Raw genomic sequence first — 26964 nt, forward strand, 5'->3', positions numbered from 1 at the left:
GAGTAAGGAAGAATCCACAAACTAAAGAAAACATAGTGAAAGGAACTTGTATAGTTTGAATTTAGAGTTAATAAGCTTAAGACTGTCATTCATACTTTCCTGGGTTCCTTTCCTTAGAACCTATTGAGATTCCATCATTCTTAATAACATTTCCTTTCATAAGCATAGAGCATCCTGATAGATAAGAAAAGGGATTTCAATGTAGCAGGATTATAATGGGTTTCCTATCATAAAACCATTGTGATGGGATCTCAGCACAATTTCTCCCCACTATACTAGGAGTATGGTGGATTTTCTGCAATAATGGTACCATGACACATTCTCCCAATATAATCTCAGAACACAGTAACAGCACTAACTCATTGAGTGGCTGTTACCATTTTGAAAACCGTGACAAACTATGAATACCTAGCATTTATTTATTTATCCATCCATCCATCCATCCATCCATCCATCCTTCCATCCAAAGACCTTCTTAGTGTATTTAAATAATTTTTTGAAAAAGGAAAAGAAAAAATATATGTAGGCTGACATAACTAGTACTACATATAACATAAATAATACTTTGATATAATTCTACAATTATTTAAATATAATATATTGTGTCATATTGGTTGGGCAAACCTAGATATGATTTTTTTCTTTATCTTTTAGATTTGTGTTTTGAAGAGTATACACGGTCAATTACATTAGAGTGTATTTAATTACAACAAGAGAATGAAGGCTTAAAGCTAGAGGCTGAAGTTACATTAATTGTTTTTAATGAGATGAAGATTGGCAGTAATAAATAAAATAACTGGTTTGCAGCCAGAAAAGATAAAGTTTAAGCAAATTAAGATGTCCCACACAAAGCATAATAAATGACAATTAAAAATATTAATACCATTTCCAAAGAACAGAACTGTTTAGTGCAAAGTAAATTTAGAAGAAATTTGAATTATTTATTCCACAATGCTGAGTTAAATCTATTGCAGAATTAATAATACATGAAAATATGGTGTCTGATGCCTTATAAATAGCTGCTCCTACTATCTACTCCACAAATCTGAATTAGCACTTAATTTTAATACTGAAAGAAATTGACTGATAAATAAAAGAGGGCCTATACAAATGTACTACAGTTAAGACTCCATGCTCTAAATGCATAACACATTTTTGCTAATGTTTGTTAGATTGTATTTTAGCACAGAATCTGTATAATGGGCCTAATCCTGTGAGATGGGGAGTGTGCTGAACTCCCATTGAATTAAAAAAAAGAGTGCTCAGCAATTTGCAGTATTGAGCTTAGTATTCATCTTCATAAATGCTAATATTTTTGTTGATTTCCAAAATTATTTAAATTGGTAAGATGTTTTGGAATACCTATAATATGATTTTTTTTAAAAATTGCTGTGTTCAGATGTATTGCTGTCCCTTATCTGGCAAGGAAAATGCATAAAGAGTTCCTGATGCTTCATATACAATTATAAAAAGAAATCTGGGTTAGATCTTTAGCTAGTGTAAATCAGTGTACTTCATTGAACCAACTTGACTTACAGCTGCAGAAAGCATGACCCTTTGTTGCCATATAAGCCTATTCATCCACCACAGGTTTTTGGTGTTTTCCTTCTCTCTTTTTTTTTACTATTGTAGACATCTGAGTAAGAGCCTGATCTTTCTGTTTGGAGGAGTTCATCTATTCTTCCTGTTTCTTTCTCATTTGGAGTATGATTGGCAAGATGCTGAGTGCCTCCTAGAATGCTGAGATCTTAGAAGCTGAAGGCATTCAATACCTAGCAAGATTGTGCCCTTCAAGTCACAGAACTGAATTTTCAAAGGGATCTTCTAAATTTTCCCAAATTTCCATATGCAAACCTTTTGTTTCAGGCAAAAAATGGACATTGAATAAAAAAGAGAGAAGGAAAGTACCAAAAACCTGTGGTGGATGAATAAGTAAGTGCCTGCCATATGCAACATGCAAATATGAGTTCACCCATGTGCTAATGAGAGTTTTGCAGGTGCAATTTAGAAGACTCCTGTGATAATTTGGACTATAATATTCATACAATATCATCAATACTTCATATGTATGGGATGAAATATGCTCTACCTCTTTTAATAAAATGGTGCTTCTCTTCTCCCAGTCCCCCCCACTCCGATTCCCTACTTGAATGCTTTGTAGTCACAATTTCTTATTTCCAGTCTTGCTGTTGTGTTGGAGTAGAGCATTTAAATAACTATGAAATGACAGAATAATTTGTCATAGTGAGCCTGCAGTGAAAAGCTAATGCAAATGATCCATAATTCATTTGCAGGTTAAATAATGGGCAGCAATATCAGCGAGAGAGAGAGAGAGAGAGGCTCTCTGAAGTTCATTTTCAGTTTAGACAGCCAATTAAAAGGGAATGGAGAAGTTCTGAAATTTTGTGGCTGTTAGATTGATGTGATCGATCTTGATGTCATTTCTGAAAGTGAACCTGCCCTGTTTGCTTGGTTACAAAAAATCCACAAATAGAATATGGGACTGATAGAACAAATAGCTCATGGATGTTAAAATATTTATGCACGTTACTCTGTTACTCTCATGAGAACAATATATACAATAGGCCTTAAATTCATCATAACATACATTATTGGGTGATGAGATGAATATCAATCCTTTAATAGAGACAGATGCATTGTATTTCTTCACTTCTGCTAACCGTTTTATGGGAGCATTTGTGCTGCTAGAGAACCCGCTGGCTTTATTTCAAAGCCATGATGTTTCAGCCAAGACATGGTGTGTCAAAATGACATGCTTAGTATTTTGGGCAGCACCTTCATGTGTTTTCCCAATGTACCAGGTACACCTAGTGGTAGAATGATTAAGAAAGATATAACAGGTGAATTCCCACACTACACTTTAGAGTGTTCGGAACTACCATAGCTTGCTACATGGTGCTAGAGCATACATATATATTATAGACTATTGTCTATTTTAATTACAATACACTTCTTGATTAGAAGTTCCTGAAATAAACAAGACAGTTCAATTGCACTGTGGTAGTCCTAATTGCACTATATACTAGTTTCTCTAGTGCAGTGTGCTCTTCCCGGTTCAGTTCTCCTCACTTTTCAACAAAACATAAATAAAAATATAGTTAATATTTTAAAATAATAAAATATCAATTTAAAAAATCCACATGCAGTTTTTCCTCTGCAAGAGGAAGAAAGAATTGAGGAAAAAGCAACATAGGAATGGATTCTAGTTACATTGCTTAATCTCAATGCATATGGAAGGTGCTCAGATACTACTGTACTGAGAGCAGTATAAGTAACAGGATAAGATAGAGATACCAATCTTTTATTTGTAATTATTTTTCCCAAGAGGTTAGATCCTGGATAAAAGACAAAAAAGGATTTTTCTAAAGGCTCAGATTTGTTCCTATTTTTCTTTTCACTAAAATTAAACCTTTTTAGCTATGGAATTGAGCATCATTTTGTGAACATATCTACAAATTATTCATCTCTTTGGTTTGAGTAGCTCTCCCTCTGGGAGAATCTTCCCTCTGGGGATTTGTCTTGCTTCACACCAATCATTACCTTTGTTTTGCTATTTTACAAACTAGAACAATATTGAAGTTGGTAGGCAAGCAACAAATGTGAACCACCCATTCTGATTAAAAAATAGAGCACAAAAAGCCAGACATGGGAGATCAATACCAAATAAAACCTTTCTCCTGAATCCCTCAGGGATGTATTTTCACTTCAAGAAAAGGAGTACTTGTGGCACCTTAGAGACTAACAAATTTATTAGAGCATAAGCTTTCGTGAGCTACAGCTTACTTCATCGGATGCATTTTACTCACGAAAGCTTATGCTCTAATAAATTTGTTAGTCTCTAAGGTGCCACAAGTACTCCTTTTCTTTTTGCGAATACAGACTAACATGGCTGCTTCTCTGAAATTTTCACTTCAGTACTGCTAATGGGAGTTTGGTGTGTAAATCCCTCTGGCACTGAGATAAGAATATATCTCAGTATATGCAGCTGCAAAATTGATTTAGTATACACTGGAACTTCAGAACAATAAAAACCCAGCTAACCCAGTTATGCTGCATTCCTTTGTAAGGATACAATTTTGTGAGATGCTGAACACCCACAAAATCCATTTAAAGAATTGATCCTGCACCTATTGAAATTAATGGCAAAGCTTCCATTGACTTTAATGGTGCAGGATCAGTACCTTAATTGGTGGGAGTTGAGGTATACTTAGCATTTCATGGGATCTGGAAAAATCTCTGGAAGCTAGCAGCTGAGTACTAGAGCAAGAATTCTGCCTTACATATTTCAGCTCCTGACTCCAGCTGAACTCTGCAAGTCACTCTTTCAAAAGTGTTCAGTATTCTGTGATATTTAAAATTGAGGGCTGGGAGAAACAAAATAATTTTAAAGTATATTCCAGAATCCACCACTGCCCCCATCAGGTTATAACTGGAATAATAAGGTGCAGTGGTTTACCATATATTTATTCCTGGGGGAATTCTGCAGGACTGCACGCCCGCAGAAAACACCCTCCCCCCACAGAATTCCTGTGTTTCCCCGCAGAAAATGGCAGGGAAGCAAAAGGAAGCTATGTGGGGGTACGAGTGGGGGGGCTGACGTTGGCTGCAGTTTTTAGGGGGATTGCCCCCAACAGAGATGAGATACACAGGGTTATGTGCCACTGGCCCTCCCCCCCCCCATTTCAGTAAGCGCAGCGCTGCCCAGCTGAAGGAGGCTTAGCTCTGCTGAGTCTGCAAGTGAACACTGCCTCCTGGGTCCTAGTGCCAGTCAGGCTCCCCTTCTGGGAACTTTCCTGTTTTCTGTGCAACAGTGAGTGCCTGCAGTGGGGCTGGGTAAGAGGGGGGCGAGGGAAATGAGGGAAGGGAGATGGGGGAAGAGGCAGTGGGGAAGGAAGGAGGTGGGAGAGGAATATGGGAGTGAGGGAAGGGTGTGGGGAATGGGATGTAGAAGAAAAGGTGCTAGGGGAAGTGGGAGCCAGGCGTGCGGTGTCCCCTCAGCAGCATCTGGGGCTCTCCCATTAAGCAGGCCCATTGAACCCTCACACTGACAAGCCCTACACCTAGACCCCCTGACACTGACAAGCCCCACCCAAGCCCCCACCGCACTGAGCCCCAACCAGCTTCACCTGGAACCCCACCCTATCAAGCCCCACTCCTGCAGCACCTGGACCCCACAACTGAGCCCCCCCACATCCAATCCCCCCCGCTGAGCCTCATCTCCTCACACCCAGACCCCCTCTGCTGAGTCCCAAACACCTTCACCTGGATCCCCTGGAGAGTCCCATTGCCCCTGCACCAGAACCCCGCAAAAAGCCCGTGTGCATTCAGATCTCCCACTGAGCCTCTACACTTAGATCCTACTGGGCTGCCTGCCCACCCAAACCTGGTGCACCTGGCAAAGAGGGGCAGGGACCCAGGTGTTTCTGGGGCAGGCCCAGCCCTTACACCGTGTCAAGGTCGGGTGCAGCCTCACTGCCGAGTCCCTATACTGGGGGAAGTGCGGGCTTCAGGGTGATCTCCCACCTCAATGCAGCCAATGGCCTGCCATGCTGGAGCCACATTTATTTGACAAATAATATTTGCAGAATTTTAAAATACTGTGTGCAGAATTTTTAATTTTTTGGTGCAGAATTCCCTCAGAAGTAAATATATCAAACAAGTCAATTGGTGTCACAATGGCGTTTTCTGTTACTTTAAAGTCAAAGAAAACATCTCAATTACACATCTGTATTGAACAGGCATTCAGTGCTTTTCTGAGTGCATGTATGGTAATACAGCACTGCGGTCTGTTAAGGTTAAAATTCTCTATATTTGGGTTTCTTTGTATATCTTATGTGATTTTCTTTCTTCTGTCATTCAGCACTGATATTTTATTCTTTTTCATCATTTTTTTCCCTCTCTTGCATTTGCTATCTCTTTCTCTCTAAGGGAAGGATTAGACTGTAGCAGCATTATTTAGAATGCACTTTCCTTTCTAAGTGTTTCATTGACACATCTTTCTCTAACACTGCTTTGTTCAGTGACTGAGCAGCCTGAGCAAGTGTTTTGGGACAGGATGTTCTTCTGCAATGGAGAGAGAATTTCAGACACAGTGCAAGTTTAGCAAAAGATTATTAGATTTTGCTTGTCATTGAGCCTCAGAAAGAAGAGTCTTTTCTCTGTCGGTTTCTCTCCTCCGCTCAAAGTCTTTCCTCTCCTCCTGCTTGTTAGAAATTTTCTGGAACACATTTCCTGGCATGGACATCTCTTATTTCATCCCTTTATCAAAAGCAATTGAAGCACCGTGGATAGCTGAGCATCCTTCGACCATCACACAGTATTCAGGGAGAGGCAGCACAATTTCAATGTCATGCAGGGAGGGAGAGAGGACAGGAGATGCATGCATACAATCTCTTCTTTGATAATAGGTTTGCACACACAATGTGTTTCCTTTCCACCATTCTCAGAGTGTAATCTCAGAATGTTCTTCACTGATGCAGGCATGAGCTGGGGGTAAAGCTTCATTCTATTAAGTCAGTTTCATCTAGACATTAATAAAAAGGACAGCTTTTGCTGGAGGTTTGCAAGATTTGCAGGTGCTCAGCACCCACTCAGTATCAGGAACTTGTGGCTAGATTTCTGAATGTTTGTTCCATAGAGAGCAGTAAGATGGACAGTCTGGATATATGCTTAATACTTTTCTTTTGCTTAAAGGATGGACTGACTCCACTCCACTGTGCCGCACGAAGTGGGCATGATCAGGTTGTAGAGCTCCTCCTGGAACGGGGTGCCCCACTACTTGCAAGGACCAAGGTGAGTATCTCATTCACAGAACAAATTAATATCCATGACAACCCTTCAAAGCAATTACTAGGTACACTGGAAGTGTGAGGAGGGATATAGGGACATGTCAGTAACCCCACAGGAAAAGCTTTATACTGAATCAATATTTTGGATAGAGTGATCCAAAAGTAAGGTTTTTCTCTTGAAAGTAGGGACTGAACCTACCACATAAAGAGAATTGGCATACATGAACAAAACCATTCCATTTTCTCTTAGGAGACAGGTTACATGTGTGAGTATCAGGTCTCAGGTTTCATAAACTAAAAAGGGTTTGGTTTAGTCAGTATTTGTTGTTGGGGACCTTGAGGAAAAATAACATGTTCTACAGTACATGTGTTGGTGATTAAGTAGATGCTCTTCCCTCTGAATGAATACAGAACCTATTGCCTAGCATAGGTTTGCCATAGCCTAGGGAAGCACAGTCCTGACATTAAAGATACCATGAGACTTTTCTCAAGACAATGCACTATAGCTAAATTCCATATTTGGATAACTTTATTCTGCCTGCCTACATTTTCCAGGCATTTGCCATGGGTTTATGACATTCTTTTTCACTCCTTTTTAGAATCTGTGATGTTGCTGTGAACTGTTAGTGTTGTGTCCCACAGGTGGCTGCATTTCAGTGCTTGATGAAGTTAGTCCTATACATTTTGTAAAGCACGTTGGGATTCTTCTGAATAAATGGCACTATATAATCATGAGTTATTTTTACTGGAAGTTTGATACACTTGTATTTTCTGCTGCCACAGAATGGACTCTCTCCGCTTCACATGGCTGCTCAAGGTGACCACGTGGAATGTGTCAAACATCTACTGCAGCACAAAGCTCCCGTTGATGATGTCACACTGGATTACCTGACTGCCCTACATGTTGCTGCACACTGTGGCCATTATCGTGTCACCAAGCTTCTGCTGGACAAGAGAGCAAATCCCAATGCTCGAGCACTGGTAAACTTGCCTCACCCCTCTAAAGCAACACTGCTGCAGATTGTAGATGTGTGTCACTGTGTAATAAAACTGACTGAAGGCTCCATCCTGCAAATACTACTGAGCATAGTGCTTACGTCTTTGAGTAGTCACATGTCAGTAGGATGTAGTGCTTACTGTTGTAAATGGCAGTTACTGTTGGATGTAGGACTTCCACTTCAATGGATCTACTCCTGGTAGTAAGCACTATGTTCACTAGCAAGTGTTTGCATGTTCAATTTCTGAGGCTATGCAACTGTTCTTGGAATCACAGTCATTGCTAGCTGACACTATCACACGTTCCAGTGTTTTAATGCATTTTCCATTTGGCCTTTCACACTTTACCGCATGGTGGTGCAGTTTGTATTTGTTACCACTATAAAAGGCTGATTGGTGTGGTAGACTTTTTAAAATAAATTATCCAACATTTTTGCTAGATGGCAGAAAATTAGTCGTTTACACTTATTGAACTTCCATTTATCAAATATCATTAATCATAGCATGTCCATTTTTTAATTTTTCTGAAGCAGAAATAAAAATATTATAAATAATTCCTTGTGCTCAGGGACCTGACCATTATCCCCTAAACAGGAAGAAAAAAATTCATCTTTGACTTTATGAATTTTTAAGGTCTTTAAGACTTTACAAAGAGCCTGTCAAGAACACTTTATATTTTAATAATGCCTCCACTAAAAGGCACCTCACCGCAGCAAGGTCAACAAGATGAAGTAAAATGAACTAAATACAATAAAATTAACAGTGGAAATTTCTGAAACACTACAGCTTCCCAGAAAATGTATCCAGTGATTTGATATAGTATGTGAAATTTGAAGGATATTGATTTCTTTTTGGGGAAGTTGGGCGGGTTAATTGTTGGGCTTATAATAGAAAGCTACTATTACCCTTAACTATGGAGTGGCTATTGTTCCTCCATAATATTCATTACAATAAATATTGGTCATCATAATTAATTTAATTTATAAAGCTTCCCTGTCCTTTAAGAAGAACAGCAGAAAAGCAACTGACTGGAGCCTGGTTAAATGACATACTATAGAGTTCTAACAGTTAGAGATGCCCGTTTGCCGAGGTGGTGGTGTTGATGAAGACAGAAATAACCATTGGGATGTTGTAGGCAATGTGTACATTTAACAGGGAGACATAATTTCATAACTCAAATTTGTCAACAACCAGACTAGAGGGCAACTCTAGGACATCTGAGCAATGCCTGTTAGAAGCACCGACAGAGCTTGTGTTGACAGGGTAACATGTGTTAACTGGCTATTGCAGGCTAACATTTAAAGCTATCTGGACTAGTTAATTTACTATTCTACACAGTGTCTCTAGCAAGTAAATTGATGGAATAAGCTTTATGAATAATTCATTTTGAGATAGATATTCTTGAAGCATTTAATTAGTTAATGTTTGTGCAGCACTTTGAAAATATAAAGCCCTACATATGTTCTCAGTTGTTTTAATTATTGTGTTGTAAAACATATTAATGTCAAGCTATAAGTAACATTTATTTTAACAGAGGCTAGCCATGGAGTAAGATGCCACTCTAGCAGCTGCTCTCCTTCTCTCTCTCTCACTGTTTAACCAGCTGTACTTCTAGTTGAGCGCTCACAATTCTGACCATTTTCATTAGAAAAAAACAATGATTATCTAACAAGTTCTTGCTTTGCATTAAAAAAATGTATTTATATTTTTCAGCAAGTGTCTACTTAAAAATGTAAACACTGTGGTCCTGATCTTTCAAGGCTTTGTTGTCCAGCCTAGGTCCCAATTCAGCATCCATCACTACTCAGCAAAGACCGTAAGCATTTGCTTAATGTTAAGCATATGCTTACGCCCCTTAGACTTTAAAGAGACTTAAACACAGGCTTGAAGTTAAGGATATGCTTAAGTCAAATAGGGATGTACTCAAGCATATGCAGAAATGCTTTGTTAAACCTGGGGTCCTAGATCCTATTACGAGGAGTAGTTCCATGGAAGTGAATAGATCTCTTAATGGTAGTAAGAACTATGCTCAGTAGAAAGTGTTAGTCCAAGCTGCCTCTTAGTGAATGGACGTAGGAAACTGCATATAAAATATACGGTAGATATACTGCATAAATATGGACATACATAGATATAGACACATAGGTCAGAGTGTCTTTTTTTAAAGAAGAATAGAAAAATGAGATGTGATCTAGGAGAAAGGTGAACAGTTAAATATCCTGCCCCATATTTTTTAAATTACTGCAGATAATTTTGAAAGCATCTGTTGGTTTTTATCACCATCATCTTTTAATATATGATTTTTTCATGTGAGGCAGGCTCCACAATATATGTAAGCTGTTTCCAAATGGATGGTTTTATATTTGCTTTCTAGTATGTTCTTGACTGTCAAAAGGAGAATGTCTATGTTTTGTTAGTTATATGTTTTTCTCCGATATATGGGCAGAAAGTCTTGCACGCTGTTGTGTATTAAGGAAATAGCAGCCCATTAAGATAACTTGTTTTTTTTTTTCTATATCTCATAGCCTACTATGACTGAGGAACAATGGCATCTGATATTCTAACACTACTGCTTGCAGTGTGCCAGCCTGGAGCTGTGTGGGAACTGTAGCTGCATGCTTTTAGCTAACAGAATTGTTTTTTTGCACAGAATGGTTTTACTCCACTGCACATTGCCTGCAAGAAAAACCGCATCAAAGTCATGGAACTCCTGGTGAAATATGGGGCTTCAATCCAGGCTATAACAGAGGTAGAACAGTGTTTCAACTACAAAAAAAATTCCTTCTCTTCTCCCTTTTCTTCTTCTCCCTCTCTCCGGGTCTTCTTATTCATGTTTTATTTAAATGAAGAAGCGCGGCAGCCCCTGTGCAGAGGAGTAAAACTGCTATTGCTTTGTTTCACAGTCTGGCCTCACACCAATACATGTGGCTGCATTTATGGGCCACTTGAATATAGTCCTCCTCCTGCTGCAGAATGGAGCCTCTCCAGATGTCACTAACATTGTGAGTATGGCTTGGATTAGAATAATCACTGCATCAGCTCATACACCATGGGACTGAGCTGCCATGTAGCCCAGCCAAAGGTCACATTTTAATGGTTATTTATTACTAACTGAACTTCTCTGAAAAATAACCTCATATATTTCTCAAATACCCATAAAAGGGGCTATATAACAGGCACTTTAACCCTTTTGTGGTACAATAGTTTTAGTGCGTTTCTCAGCAGCACTGGGACTCTGAATAGTTTCCTCTGAAAATGACCCTTATCCAGGTTTATCAGGGGCACACTGAAGGGAAGATTTTGTGTTTCCATTTTGAATACTGCAGTTTAAATCCAAAAGGATAAAAATTTTGCTGGTGTCAATGGGCACAGTTCCATTGACTTCAATGGAGCAGCGCCGTATAAACTGGCAGGGAATTTTTAAAAATTTAAACCTAGCAGTTGAAACTAAAACCTAGAAGTTTTAAACTAAAACTGTTCCTTTACCAGACCACGGATGTATTTCCCATTTAGAAGTAATGGATTTACAATTATAGAGAACGTCAATTTTATTTTTAAAGTCCTTAAAATATGACCTTTGAGAGGTAACACCAAATGCAGGACCTGTCTTGCCATGGAAATGAGTTTTTGTGTACCAAACATCCAGCTATTCAAGAATAAATGAGACCAGGGGGTTATATTACATGTATTACTTATTGTTTGAGTTTGTTAATATAACAAACTCAAACAATAGTTACTTGCAAGTTCTGCTTTTTAAAGCAGAATTTTACCAGTAAATAATATTTTAAAATGCTAAATAGAGGTTCTGAGCTAAATTAGTTAGTAATCGATGTAGTCTAGACTCACCACCTTTTCTTTACTAGAAAGGTAAACACATCTACCAGGGGGTTCCATTAAGTATGCATACTGTACTATATTTCTTTTTTTATTTGTTTAATAAGACAAATTATTCATGACACAAATGGTCTCTGCTTTTATACTTTTTCTATGGAAGCAATATTTATATAACTACTTTATTAACTGTAAAAAGCTAACAAGAAATTTTGGGAAAGAAACTAAGTCAAGAAGGGATCAGAACTGATAACAGATATTAATAAATATTTGGATACAAATTTTAACATTTTACAATTGTTTGTGCTTGGCAGGTGTCTTCGCTTTTACTTAGGAAATCTCACTAATTGTTTTCAAAAGTTAAATTGCTTCACTAATGCAAGTATAGAATGATCTTTATAGAAATCTAAACCTGATAATTTGCAAAATGAAAGGCTTATTCACAAACAGAATTAAAACTTTTTAACTGTACATTCTTCAAATGATAAGATTTTTATATGATCAAATCCTGCAATCAAATCCTTAGGTAAAACTCCCATTAGGACTGCAAGAATTTGCCCATTGTCTGTTTACTAAACATAACTGTTGACCTTATGTAGATTTCAAAATTTATATAAACTGATGGGTTTATATAAATAAATTAACTCTCAATAAGGAGGGTTTAATTACGATATACGATCATCACTGTGAGTGGATTTGGGTTACTTTTTAGCTATCTCAGTAAACAAAAACAAAAATTGGTCCTTTTCTGGGCTTGATACATAGATTCAGCTCCTAAGTGAGAGGAGAGAAAGCCAGTGCTATAGTAATTACAGGTTAATCTGACAGTGTCAACAATAAGAGCCTTCAGCTGGTAGGTATGGTCCATCCATGATAAAAAGATGAGGCTCTTCTCTTTATACAGGATTATACAAGTAGGTGGCAAATCAAATGATACTCTATCATCAGCAAGAGTTCATGTGTATGTAGGACGAAAAATGTTAGACCGCGATTTATCCTGCTGTGCTGTCATAACAGAGAAGACATAATAGGTGCTGCACTATGCCAATATCTGGTATGTCCCAGACTAGCCACATAGAGACTCTCTTGGTATATTTTACAGTACTGTCCATAAAGAAGATGGTACAATGCAAGATTAAGCCAACATCTCCAACAGCAGGGATTATTTATTAATTTCTAAAGTTGCTTTGCAAACATAGGGGAAGAAAGGGAACATCCAGAGCTTTTCATATTCACTTTCTTACCCAGCTCCTTATACTCTAAAACACTTGGACTTCCTGAAATTCATGTATCCCTCTCAAATTGGGTGGGCTATAAAAAGATTGAGAGGGACTAGCTAGCATTCATTGCACACCCAGTGCCAGGGACCACAGTTTTTAGAACACTATCCAGGGATTGATATATTTCCTTTACAATGCCCTCTAAAGCTGTCAGCTCCACACAATGCATAGGAGGAGACCTTCTGGAAAAATGCCTCCTTCCATGTTGAAGCTCAGGTGCTCAGCAATCCCTTGAGAATCCTAGGCTCAGTATGTTCTTATCCCCTGGCTATTTTGAAGTACAAGCTAAAGCACCATTATGTAGAAAACCAGGGAATACCTGTGATCAGGAGGGAATTTCATGTGGAATGCGATTTAAAATAATTGTTTGGTGAATATTCCCAGGCAGCACTGGTGGGTTGTGATTTATTTAACATGTTGGAAGACTCTAAGTGTCAACTGTTGATTCCACTGAAGTCAATGGCAAAGCTCCCATTGACAACAATGGGGCTAGGATTTGGGGGCTGACCCTCAATGATGCGGTTACTGTTGTCTATGGCCACTGGGGTGCTAAGTGACATACAGTCTCCAGTCCATCCACCATCCCCCAAAAAAGACATGTATATACATACACTTCTGAATTTGTTATTACAGTCAGAGCCTCAGCTAGTGTAAATGATTTTCACTCTTCTGACGTCATAGGCGTTTGCACAACCTGGAAATTGCTTATTTCTCATGATTTGGGATTCTAAAATCTCTGCTTTTCTGCAGCGTGGGGAGACTGCCCTACACATGGCGGCACGTGCTGGGCAGGTGGAAGTGGTCCGCTGCCTCTTGAGGAACGGTGCCTTGGTCGATGCCCGAGCCAGGGTAAGTGTTTCATTGCAACTTCCATACCTTCTCTTTTACTTGTAAACACAATAAAAACAATGGGTTTACTAAGAAAGGATGTTTTTTCTTCAATAGACAATAAAAGGCCACATGTTGCGTATTTATCTGGTTTTGGGGCTCTACCCTAACCAGTTCTTAATGCAGTCCTGTAATGTAACTTGATTACTTGTATTATTACTCTCTTCTAAATAGAGCAGGTCTGACTTAGAATTGGAGTGCCCAGGTTCTAACTCAATAGCAGATTCCAGAGCCACATGCTGTAGATTTATAGCCTGCTGCCGTGAGGCAATTCAATTACAGGCAGATTCTTTGGCTCTGTTTGCACTGGAGCTGAAGGTGTAATTTCTAGCTCGGATAGACATACCTGCTCTAAATCTGATTGAGCTAGTGCACTAAAAATAGCAGTGTAGCCATGGCGACATGAGTGGCAGGATGGGCTAGCTACCCCAAGTACAATCCCATCTGAAACCCCAGGTATGTACTCAGGGTGGCTAGTCCGTCTTGCTGCTCTCACTGGATACACTTCTATGTTTAGCATAGACTCATAGAATATCAGGGTTGGAAGGGACCTCGGGAGGTCATCTAGTCCAACCCACTGTTCAAAGCAGGACCAATCCCCAACTAAATCATCCCAGCCAGGGCTTTGTCAAGCCTGACCTTGAAAACCTCTAAGGAAGGAGATTCCACCACCTCCCTAGGTAACCCATTCCAGTACTTCACCACCCTCCTAGTGAAAAAGTTTTTCCTAACATTCAACCTAAACCTCCCCCACTGCAACTTGAGACCATTACTCCTTGTTCTGTCATCTACTACCACTGAGAACAGTCTAGATCCGTCCCCTTTGGAACCTTCAGGTAGTTGAAAGCAGCTATCAAATCCCCCCTCATTCTTCTTTTCCGCAGACTAAACAATCCCAGTTCCCTCAGCCTCTCCTCATAAGTCATGTGCTCCAGCCCCCTAATCATTTTTGTTTAATCAGAGCTAGGATGGGTGTGTCTGCCCAAGATGGAAATTACACCTCCAACTCCAGTGCGCACACACCCTACAACATGCCCCGGGACCTATTTCTGCACCATTATTGGATTCTGCAGAACGACATTCTGTTGTGAAATGGTAGTTAGTTTTCAGTTTACCGAGTAAAGGGAATATCTGTAATTCCATGTTGCAATATTTACTTCTGAATAGTAAATGTGCAAGATAATGCCTGGAGCTAGCTTGTATTGTCTGAAGTTTAGAGAAAGAATAGATTGAAAAAAATGCAGGTTGTCAAGGGAATGATTCTAGCACATCAGGCAGAATTTCTGTACTGTCTGTTTAGCTCTGTAACCTCACACTGTGCTTTCTCCCGAACTCCCTTCAGGGCTCAAGTTCTAAAAGACATTTAAACTCTTGAGTTTAAAAAAGTACAATAATGTAAATGCTGAAACAAAACATCAGAGGATTCTGTCTAATCTAACAGCTGAACTTCCACCATTGTTATATATCAAGTGCAATTGTCCCACTGTCCACTAAAATCAATCATATAGCCCTGATTTGTATACATGTAATGTGGTTTTAAACATTTAATCCTGACAATGCATTATAAGATCTAGATGGAACCAGTTAACACACAAAAGACCAAGCTCTCTAAACACTGGCACTTAAAAGAATTATGAGCCAGATGCTCCTTATTTAATCACTTACAAGATTTTGTGAATATTTTTTCATTGGCTTTAATGGAAGTTGCATAGGTGTGCAAGATGCATGCAAAGTGAGTGTAAACCACTTGTAACCAGTATAAGTGAGTGGAGAATTCTGGTTTAATAGTATTTTACATCCACTTTGTACAGTATAAATGACTATACTGAGAGAAAGAATGGTCCAGTGGTTAGGGCACTGGCTTAGGACTTGAGAGACCTAAGTTCCATTCCCTGCTCTGCCACAGACTTCCTGTGTGACCTTGGGCAAGTCACTTAACCTCTCTGTGCCTCAGTTCCCCATCTATAAAATGGGACTAATAGTGCTGCTTTGCCTCAAAGCAGTGTTGTAAAGATAAATGCATTAAAAATTTTGAGGCACTTAGATACTATAGGGATGAGGGCCATATAAGTACCTGACGTAGATAGTGAGATGTGCAAGGCAGTGGAAAATATATCTGAACATGCAATATATCTGAATATATGTGATCACGCCTTAAGAACTTTGTCTTTGGTTATTGGGGAATTGTGTTCTTTTGCCATTATTTGGAAAACTGCAAGCAGACAACAACAATACTGTACTTATACTGGTTATTCATTACCCCCACCAACATTGGTTATGTATTCTTTCACAGGCAGATCTTTCAAAAGAGCTCAGCACCCAACAGTTCTCACTGTGCTTAATATTTTGAAAATCTGGCCACTTCATTTAGGTGCCAAAATGGAAGCTGATTTTTGTAAAAATCTAGCCCCAATTATCAGTACTGAACACTTGGAAAATCTGTCCCTCCGTGTTTAAAAAAGCCTATTTTTAGCCTAGATGTTCCTACAAAAATTAAAAGTCCTACCACAGAAACACATTAAAGCAGTTGCTGTGGCCACAATCAATCCAAGAAGTCCCAGGGACATCTTTTTGTTTGATTCCTGTATTAGATGATGCATATTTTTGACAATATTGAAAAATCAACTGTAGTTGGCCACATGCAATATGCTTGGTATATATCAGGTGAAAATATTAAGCCTGGGTTGTGCTTTAAATGATGGGGGCAGAGGATTTCTGGGGTTAAGATTCCTACTCTGACATTAAACCCTTCATGCAAAAGCAGAAATATCTTTGGATGGTTTAGGGCACTCAAACACTGTGATTTTTTTGGTGCATCATTAGTGCACATTTAACCTCAGTCTATGCAAAATCCATCATTTGGAAATCAAACTGAAAGAATATTAATACAATAAAAGCAAAATATAATGTCTCTGAGAGCCAAACTCATACACATGTGAAACATTTGCTTTTCACAAGGGCAGTTTTGTGCATATTTTTCATGCCAGTAAAAGGCAAATTTTGCACCGAGACTGGAATTTTTCACTATACGTTTGTGGGCTTCAGAAAAATAAAGTCAGGAAATTGAGGTAAAAACCACAGCAAATGTTTCTGAGAGGTTTCATTGGAAACTGTTCTGTACAGCAGAATCCTCAAATTTGGCACAGCTCCTCTGAAGAATTTGGCTGTTATAGGGAAGGATTCAGTTACCAGATTGAGGACTTTTTATGTTTCCTCTGCTCACATGTTGGACCCAGATCTATGGATGGACAGCATGTGAGTGTATCACTGCAGTGCTTCTGGGATTATTAAATATCCAAGGACTTCATTTTATGATGACAAATGATTGAAGAGTTGCATGTAGTTAGTTTACATTTTAAAATACACCTGGAAAGCAGCAAGAAGAACAGGAATAGAGAGTATCTAGAAATTGTTTCCATAGGGCCAGACTCTGAAACTACTTGTGGAGTAAGGTGCTACTGAAGGTGAGTGAGGGTTTCATAAAGTAGTAATACAAAAACAGACAAGTAGGACTATGGTGCAAGTGATCTACAGTCATATTTAAAGAAGAAAAGAAAAACAATGTTCCTCCCTACATTTCCCCTCCCTTTGATCTAATAGCAGATTGTTTAATCTCTGCACTGGTATTGAGCATTCCACTGTGTCCCTTATTCTTTTATATGTGGTGAATGTGTAGAGTCTTCCACTGGAATCTATTAGGATGGGGTATTCAGGTTGCTTCTACCGGCATTAACTGTTCACCTGATTTGAGTTGTAGGAGGAACAGACTCCACTGCACATTGCCTCTCGATTGGGTAAAACAGAGATTGTCCAACTGCTGCTACAACACATGGCTCACCCTGATGCCGCAACCACTAATGGGTATACCCCACTGCACATCTCTGCCAGAGAGGGGCAAGTTGACGTAGCGTCGGTTCTCTTGGAGGCAGGTGCTGCACACTCTTTGGCCACCAAGGTAAGATGAGATGCATTGTGCTAGTCTCCCAATAGGAGAGAGAAGACTGTGATGTGGTTACCAAGCAGGGAGGCAGCTGTATGGTGAGGGAAGCATTTTCACTGAGAAACTGACCTGGTTTTATTATAAACAATAGTCAAACAGATTAAAGTAATATACAGGGAATTCTTCAGATTTCTGACACATTTTGTCTTCCTCTGAAGCCTCAGGTTTTGGATTAAGCTGGAGACAAAATACTGGACTTGATAAACAAATGATCTTAATAAGTTTAGAAAGTACTAGGTTCCTATGACAAAGGAACCTCTCTTGCCTACAAGGTGCCCTCTGTGTATCCAAATAAACACCTAAAATCATCATCCGTAGCATTCTTTAAACAAACAAGCCTCCTTAAAGGCCTTATTTCTTTTAATTGTTTAAATTAATGAAAGAACTCTGGTATCTAACAGCTGAAATGAAATTCTCAAAATATACATTGTGTACAAATCAGAGTATTCTAAAACCAGATTGACATTCAGCATCTTAGTAAATCAGTAAGGTATTGTATCACGTCATGGCATAGTTGATTATGTCAAAGATTGTCCTAAAAATGTTCTACAGTACTAGTTTTTTTTGCCTGCCTATTAAAGTGTTAACAGATTCCTAATAGAAGTAATATAAAGGAAAATGGATATGGGGGATAGAGCGATGAATCAAGAGATCTTTTCCAAACCCATCATCTGTGATTATGCGATTGCAAATATGGTATCAGGTGGAAAGAAGAGCTCCTTATTTTATAGTTGGAGCTTAAACCTTATATCTTCCAAAAAGAAAAGGAGTACTTGTGGCACCTTAGAGACTAACAAATTTATTAGAGCATAAGCTTTCGTGAGCTACAGCTCACTTCATCGGATGCATTTGGTGGAAAAAACAGAGGAGAGATTTATATACACACACACAGAGAACATGAAACAATGGGTTTATCATACACACTGTAAGGAGAGTGATCACTTAAGATAAGCCATCACCCACAGCAGGGGGGGGAAAGGAGGAAAACCTTCCATGGTGACAAGCAGGTAGATTTCCAGGGTTTAGAAAATTCTAAACCAGTGGTTCTCAAATGAGAAGACATGGATTACTGGTTGTGCTGGCTGTTTCCAGATGCTAAATCAATTAAAACACAGCTAAAGCTATACTAAATACTTCCCTAATTTTCCGTGTAAGCAATTGCTGCAGGGATGTTGTGTAATCATTGCTAAGAGAAGAGGCAATCTGTAAAGTAATCTTCCTTTGTTAACATGTGATCCATGCTATGGAAAACTTTGGGAACCCCTGGTCCAAACTCTATGCAGGTAGCATAACATAACTTGATGGCAACTAGAATAAACACCACACATTGTCAAAATGTCAGACAAATATGTTATGGTGATGTTTCCAGGACAACAGTTGCAGATCATCTGCCACCTGCTGTCCTTAACCCTTAAGATATTCTTATCAACCTGACTTTTAAAAAGAAACTACTGAGGAAATAATTTGTTAGACAGACATTTTGTCAAAGGTCTGGTGAATCCATATTAACACTTAATAGAAAAGGTATTTTTAATAAGACAACTTTTCACCCCTACCTCCACAAATATATGTGTTTACAAAAATTAACTTGATACAGTCCTCCTGTTAGACAGTATCTATTTCAGTAGAGCTGCAGAAGCTGTATCTGAATGTATTGGCTATATAGGAACGTGTGTCTTAACATAGTATCATGCTTCAGGGGAGCTGCTGCAATGGTAACACCAAGTTCAGAGCTGTTCTCATTGGATTTAGTTTCTTGCAGATTGTTTGGCCATTTCATTCCAGGGACAAATCAATGTAGTGGATAAATAATTAAAAACTCTGTCACTTGTGACAAAGTTCCTCCTCTACCTTGGTGGGTCTTGCGCTTATTGGCAGATTTGCTCACCTCAGAGATTCACAGCAGCCCTCAGTTTGACCATTTTTGTGAATCCACAGTCCAGGTCAACTTCTCTTGTGTCTGACCAGGAGTTGGGAAGTTTACTCCGGGTTCCAGCACAGGGCCCTGTGGAATGCAGCTGTCTAGAGTGCCTCCTGGAACGGCTGTGCAACAGCTACAACTCCCTGGGCTGCTTCCCCATGGCCTCCTCCCAACACCTTCTTTATCCTCACCACAGGACCTTCCTCCTGGTGTCTGATAATGCTTGTTCTCCTCAGTCCTCCAACAGTATATATTCTCACTCTCAGCTCCTAGCGCCTCTTGCTCCCAGCTCCTCACATGTGCACCACAAACTGAAATGAACTCCTTTTTAAACCCAGGTACCCTGATTAGCCTGCCTTAATTGATTCTAGCAGCTTCTTGATTGGCTGCAGGTGTTCTATTCAGCCTGTCTGTCTCAATTGTTTCCAGAAGGTTCCTGATTGTTCTGGAACCTTCCCTGTTACCTTACCCAGGGAAAAGGGACCTACTTAATCTGGGGCTAATATATCTGCCTTCACTTTCCTGTAGCCATCTGACCCGACCCTGTCACACACCATAAAACGAAATAAAAAATTGAGCTAGTGAAAAGCTAAGTTTTGGATAAAATTTGAATTGGAGCCTCACTACCCATGCAATGGATATTACTTAGTAAACTTTTTATGTGCTAAAATGTCATACTGTGGACATATGAAAGACTGAAAGAGAGGATATTTTCTTATATGACACAAAATATCAAAATATTTCAGAGTGAGTAGTGCCATTACTACTTGTTAAGTCTTATTAGTTATTAATGAATAAAAATGGCAGGTGGCTTTAATTTGAATCGTAACCTGCTAAAACATTCAAAGGTTGGTAGAAAAAAAAAAGATCATTACGTGAAAGATCCCAGAGACTTTCACTAAAATTTTTGTTTCCTAAAAATTTTTCAGAAGGGATTCACACCACTGCATGTGGCAGCCAAATATGGAAGCTTGGATGTGGCAAAACTCCTCTTGCAGCGTCGTGCTTCTCCTGATTCAGCTGGCAAGGTACAGTTCACCACCACAGGGAATCACTGGGAGATTGAATAGCAAAAAGCAATTATGCTCAGTAATTTGGTGAAAAAAATAATGTAAAAGAAGGAAGAAGTTGCATTCACTGTCCAACTTAACTATATTAAAAAAATAACAGTCTCTCTGGAATGATTTTTACATGTAATTGAGGCTACCTCACAGTGTGTTTAATGTTTTACTTTTATTACAGCAGGACATGTTGGTGCACAATTATAAAGACTGATATGTTACTGTGGAACAAGAAGTGCCCATTCTGTTAAATTATTCAGGTCATAAAAATCACTATTCAGAAATAATGGCGCAAGACCAGAACTATTACTTTTTCCCATGTTGCAAAGATTGCTCATACTGATGTTTCTCTGACTTGGTGATATCAGAACTTGGTTCATGATAAATAATAAATACTGGCCAAATAAAATTCATCCTCAGTTGCTTGCCCTGTTTTAAGCAAAGTACATCATACTAACTGTTGGCTTACTATTATTTTCAGTCTCAGTAAAGTTTCTAAAATGAAAATAATTCAAACTGAGTTAAATGTCATTTTGTTTATGTATTTATTGGCTAATCAATTAATATATTTGTTTAATATTCATTGATTTGTGGCTTCATGGTTGCTTATGCCCAGCTAACAACTTAATTCGGTAACACGCCCTTTACAGAATGGCCTCACCCCACTCCATGTAGCTGCTCACTATGACAACCAGAAGGTGGCTCTGCTGTTGCTGGAGAAAGGTGCCTCTCCCCATACTACTGCCAAGGTGAGATTTCACAGCCAAGCACTGGCAACGTTACACTCTGAGAACCAGGGGAATAATTTTAAAACCACAACAAGAAACAAAGCAATGAAGGAGCTGAGTCAGCTGAAGGCTGGAGCCACAGTTGCGAACTCTTGACACCCCAGAAGGCGGATATAGAGGCCTCTGCTGGTAGAAGGCTACAATTGTAGCTGACTCCTGCTTGTTCTTGAGCCTCTCAGATAAACAGTTGATGGGTCACTCACTTGTCTATTGACACTAAAAGAGACCCTATTCTGATCTTACTGAAGCTGCCCTGTTGCCTGTTCCAGTTAGTGACCAGACGCAAAAAGACTGATTTTCCTTTTACAGATATCAGTCAAGAGTAACTCCATTAAAGTCAGTGAAATTACACCAGTGTAAAATCAACATGAAAGAAAAATCTGGCTGAAGAGTACACAGCCAATTAGATTGGCATCTCCATCTGATAGCTAGGCTCAGTGTGTGTCCAATATATTATTACAGACTCAAAGTAGACCCCATACAGTCTAAATGCTTTGGCTCTACCAGGTAAACCACGGTGACATTCTTTGTAACTGAGTAGTAAGAGCTGTGCTAAGCTTCTCTCAGTCATTCTTTAAATATATTGCATATATGACTGTCTGAGTCCAACTTAATTTTAATGAAAAAGAAGCATAATTTAGAGCTTACTTTAGTACTGCATAGCAAGAAACCTGTCCTTGAAACTGCGTGTAAAGAGGTTTGCCTGTGTGGCAGGATTAGGGCTTGTATCATTCTCTGATATGTTATAGGAGACTGAAAAAGGAAAACACCCTCACAGAACCCTATCTGTGCACATTTTTATTGAATTAAAATTTTCTGGCTCCTATACTCTGCTCAAACTTTCTTTCAAGAAGTGGCCCTTCTTTTCATTGATGTACAGGAGGCGCTGCTTTTGCTGGTGTGGATGGGAATTCAGCAGAAGCATTGCTGCAGTAAGAAATTTTACCAACCCTCTTCCCCAAACACAAATACTACAAATTTAACAAGGATTTTGTTTGTCCTAACCCCTAATTATGTCTTTGGAAATGAAATACAGGAAATTAAGTGGAACACCATCCTCTTCTTTCCAAATAAGACAGTGTGTCAATGCACTGAGACTGTACATTATGGTTATTTGCTCATGAAAGAACTCCTCCCTCTGACTGTATTTCCAGCCAGTTGCATAACTGACACAACTATCAAAGTCACAGGTGCAAACATACATCCACCTCTATACTTTTACATCCAAAGAGCATAGTGCAGGGCAGAACATGCACTCATCAAGCACCAAAATGTTGTAGCTCATCAGTCAGAAGCGGGGTATTTACTCATTTAGCGAGGGAAAATTGGGTGAACTGGAGCCAGTGACAGGAAAATTCTAATGTGTGAAAGCTAAGGCATAGTTAAATTCCAGCTTGGGTGGAGGAGAAGGTGGATGAAGACAAAGCAGTTGCAGAGCAGGTCCTAGTAAGCTCCAAAATATAATTAACTCTAATCTGTGAGAGTAGAAAATAATACTGTTTCCAGGCACCATATTTTACAGTGTACTAGCTTTTCCTAGTTTATATGTAACTTCCCTCTCTTTTCTCTCTCCACCCACACTCTAGGACTAGATCCTCAGCTTGTGTAAATCTGAATAGTTCAGTGTCAATTTGTATTAGCTGTGGATCTGGCTCTAAGCTCTGTTGACATCTGCTGACTACAGTATTCTTGTCAGCATCCATATGGGTCAGCCACTACATGCATGCATTTCCAAATCAGTGCATTTCTGTCTGTCTCTATATTCCTTGAGACATTTTATTCTTATAGAATGTGTTCTTCTATATATTACAATACTCAGGATTTCCAAAATTTAGAGTTCATTGCAGTCTCTCAGTCTTCATTTATTAATCAACTACCACTTTGGTATGTGGAGAACAAGATGCACTTTTTTTGCATTATTACAATTTCACACATTGAGAAGAAAAATTGGATTTAGAGAACTAAAACCAAACTCATTGTAATATATACCTTGGAGTTAAACATTAGAACTGATGGAAAATGGAATTTCCCTCATGAGAAAATTTTGATTTTTTTGGAATGACTTTCTCATCCAAAATTTCAAACTTTTTCACAGGAGGAAAATATCTGAAAAATTCCATTTTGGAATAACCAAAACAGTTAACTTTCCAGGCAGCTGCCTCCAAGGGATGCCCAACTTCTCAGGCAGCCAACTCCCTTGCGGAATCAGGCACTACAGGGAGGCAGCTGCCCAGGGAGCCTTCTCATGTTGTTCATGAGCTGGCTTCCCCAGGAGGCAGCTATCCAGGATGCTGGGCAGCCAGGGAAACCCAGGCTCTCAGGAAACTTGGCAAAAAAGCACTCTGTCCTGTTTTCCTGGTTTCTGTCGAAAGTTTCCATGGAGTTGACACATCCCGCTGAACCTTTAGATTCTGTCAGTTCAGCATTTTCTGACAGAAAAATGTTCTGTCTGAAAATTTTTGACAAGCTCTACTAAACATAGATTTTAACAATTGCTTTATAATGTGCAGTTTGCAATTGGAAAAATTAAAATAAAAATTAAAATAAAAATAAAAATTAATTCCCACCAGATAGCATTGAGGCGAGGAGCCCAGAGGTTTAGAAAAAGGACTAGATATGTATGTGGATATTGAAAACAGCCACAATACACCAGATAGCATGAGGGTTTATATCCTTTTTATGCTAGTTTAGGGCATAAAGTAACTACTAAATTGCAGGGTTTAGGAAAAGATTTCCAAATGCACAGGCTATTCCATAATTGTCCACCTTCCTTTGAAGTATCTGGCCACTGTTGGAGGCAGAATACCAATCTAAGTGGACAATTGATCTCATCTGATACAAGAATTCCTATGTCAAATAATTCTTAAGATAGAGAAATGTACAATAGCTAGTTTTTAATGGTTTTTCTTTTCAACGTTCCTTCATATTTCTCTTTGCCACCATAATCTGAAAAGTGGACATTTTCTATTCCTCCATAATTATTTCCACTGGAAACTGACTGTAGGATTGTCAAGAATGGGAAAAATAATGATACTGGGTCTAGAGACAGATTGTCCTAGATATTTCTATGAAATAAAATGGAGCACTATTTGATGTGTGATGGATTTGTAAACATCAGAAAAGGCTATTAACATGTGGAGCCTGGTTTTAGAATGGATACACCCCTCTGCACATTGCTGCCAAGAAGAATCAGATGCAGATAGCTACCACGCTGCTGAGCTACGGAGCCGAGACCAACATTCTGACCAAACAGGGAGTGACCCCGCTGCACCTGGCCTCTCAAGAAGGTCATGCTGACATGGTTACCTTGCTCCTGGACAAAGGATCCAATATCCATGTGGCAACTAAGGTAATAGTTTATCCCCAGTGGTGAAGAGCATCACGGGGAGGACATCCAATGACTTGCAAAGTGCAATACAAGAAGAGAGCCAGCTGCTCAGAAATAGAGTCCAAACTATACATCCCTATACACATGCAAAAGCTCAAGATATGAGAAGTGTTAGGAAGCAAAGGCAGGTGGGTGAACAGCAGTAGTGAAGGTAGCTGGGGCTGGCAGAGTGAGTGACCCTGATCAGAGGCTATCTTAAAAGCATATCATTAACAGCTGTGTTGGGTAATCTCAGAAGGCTCTTCAGTGGTGTGACATGTTCAGTGGAAAACGATGTGCCTGCAAGCTCTGACTGAAAGGTGGGCTTGGAGAAGTGGGCAAGCCAGAGGAAGTTGCTGCAGAACCAGCCTTGGAGAAAGGGTTGTAGTATTTCCACAGTCCTGCAGTCTTGTAATCTCTGAGCTGTTCTCAACATAATACGAAAGTTGTACATCCTGTCTAAAGGATTAAAAAATAATAGAAGGGAGGTTGCACAAAGCTCTAGGTCCTGTGGGTCATTGGGTTGATCCAGCCATGTGTGACACATGTCAGAGAGCAATAGCTTGAGGGCTGAACTAGTGGAGTGCTTATGGCACTTATCCGAATATATTGTGCCATCCAGCTTCCTTGCTGGGATGGAAGAAACTAGTAATGTTTGGCAAAGAATAATGCAGCTTTACTAGTTGAGAAAATAATAAAATAATCCTAATGAAAACCATTCTGATCCATCAGGTTTTCTATTGGAATGTGTGCCAAATCCTTCCTAGAAGTACCTTGATTCCCTCCCAAAAACATTACATAAGACTTTCTGTGATGCAGTTTTATACAGCCAAAAGATGCTGAACAAAATTTACTCTCACAGGCCCTAGTTCTGCAGCCTTTGCTCAGGAGTAAAAGCTGCATGATGAAGCTCTTTGATGTATGAGAATAGTGTAAGGTGCCATTTTAAGAAATGGGAAACAAACTGCTTTTCCATTCTCATACTCAATGTATATATTTATATAATTTATTTATATAAGCTGTTACCTATTTCCTGTTCACGGGCTATCCATGTATGCTCTTTTAAAGGTTTGCTCAAATTCTCTTTTTGGGCATCAGTTCTCTTCCACAGTTTCCTTTATTCTGACTCCCACCCATAATTGTTAAGGCCCATTCCACCCTGCTGAGGAAGGCTACATATGGCTTCCAGGAGTTGCAGAAGGGGTCATCCTACTTCATTAGTTGGCACTTCAGTTTCTCCAGTGACATTACTGTGTAAAGTCCAGGTGTGGTAGTCACTAGCTGAAAGCACCAATCTATAGTTACAATGACAGTTTGCTGTGATGAGCTGTTTGCTAGTTTTACATGGATAGAGACCAACTCTCATCTTTGCTTAAAAATCTCTATTTTTGAAATTATAGACAGGATCTTGCTATATTTAAAAAATGATAAAACTTGCAAGTCCCATTTCTGTTTTTTTGGTAACATTATAGTTCTCTTTTCATTTCATTTGTAGAGTGGATTGACATCCTTGCACCTTGCAGCTCAGGAAGATAAAGTGAACGTAGCTGATATACTGACAAAGCATGGTGCAAACCAAGATGCTCAGACAAAGGTAAACCACATAATGCTACTGCTTTCCAGGTGAACAAGGATGTTATTGTTATAATGGAACATCCCATTGACTGCATAGGTTTACTTTTTTGTGTTATTTTATTGTAGCTGGGCTACACTCCTTTAATTGTAGCTTGTCACTATGGAAACATCAAGATGGTGAATTTCCTCCTGAAACAGGGAGCCAATGTCAATGCTAAAACAAAGGTAAAGAATTTTTCATCACTTCTGTTTTTTTTCTTCAGTGACCAAATGATACTAATTCATACTCCATATGGACAGCTATAGAATTGTTTTCCAAGTAGGTCTTTTTACAAATTACGCATGCATGCTGGGTGTCAATATCTGCTGATTTGTGGCTGTGGTGGAATGAGTTCCTCTGTTCTGCTTCAGGGTGTATTACTCACTAAACTGAAGTCCGGTACATTAA

The 26964-nt window shown here is 39.1% G+C and overlaps 1 protein-coding gene across 50 annotated transcripts in view; it reads left to right on the forward strand.

Annotated features, from left to right (window-relative positions):
- Nucleotides 1–26964, forward strand: part of ANK2 (ankyrin 2) — a 581571-nt gene that overhangs the window by 438496 nt on the left and 116111 nt on the right. For 36 of the 50 annotated variants that reach the window (XM_043512995.1, XM_043512994.1, XM_043512996.1 and 33 more), the window contains 11 exons: nt 6715–6813; nt 7593–7790; nt 10456–10554; nt 10709–10807; nt 13667–13765; nt 17562–17759; nt 20655–20753; nt 21437–21535; nt 24726–24923; nt 26437–26535; nt 26643–26741. In XM_043512995.1, coding sequence (XP_043368930.1) covers nt 6715–6813; nt 7593–7790; nt 10456–10554; nt 10709–10807; nt 13667–13765; nt 17562–17759; nt 20655–20753; nt 21437–21535; nt 24726–24923; nt 26437–26535; nt 26643–26741 — 1386 coding nt within the window. The remainder of the gene's footprint in view (nt 1–6714; nt 6814–7592; nt 7791–10455; nt 10555–10708; nt 10808–13666; nt 13766–17561; nt 17760–20654; nt 20754–21436; nt 21536–24725; nt 24924–26436; nt 26536–26642; nt 26742–26964) is intronic. The other 14 variants (XM_043513029.1, XM_043513034.1, XM_043513036.1 and 11 more) reach the window with 3 other exon arrangements.

Source organism: Dermochelys coriacea, chromosome 4, assembly GCF_009764565.3.
Source record: "Dermochelys coriacea isolate rDerCor1 chromosome 4, rDerCor1.pri.v4, whole genome shotgun sequence".
Lineage (NCBI taxonomy): Eukaryota > Metazoa > Chordata > Testudines > Dermochelyidae > Dermochelys > Dermochelys coriacea.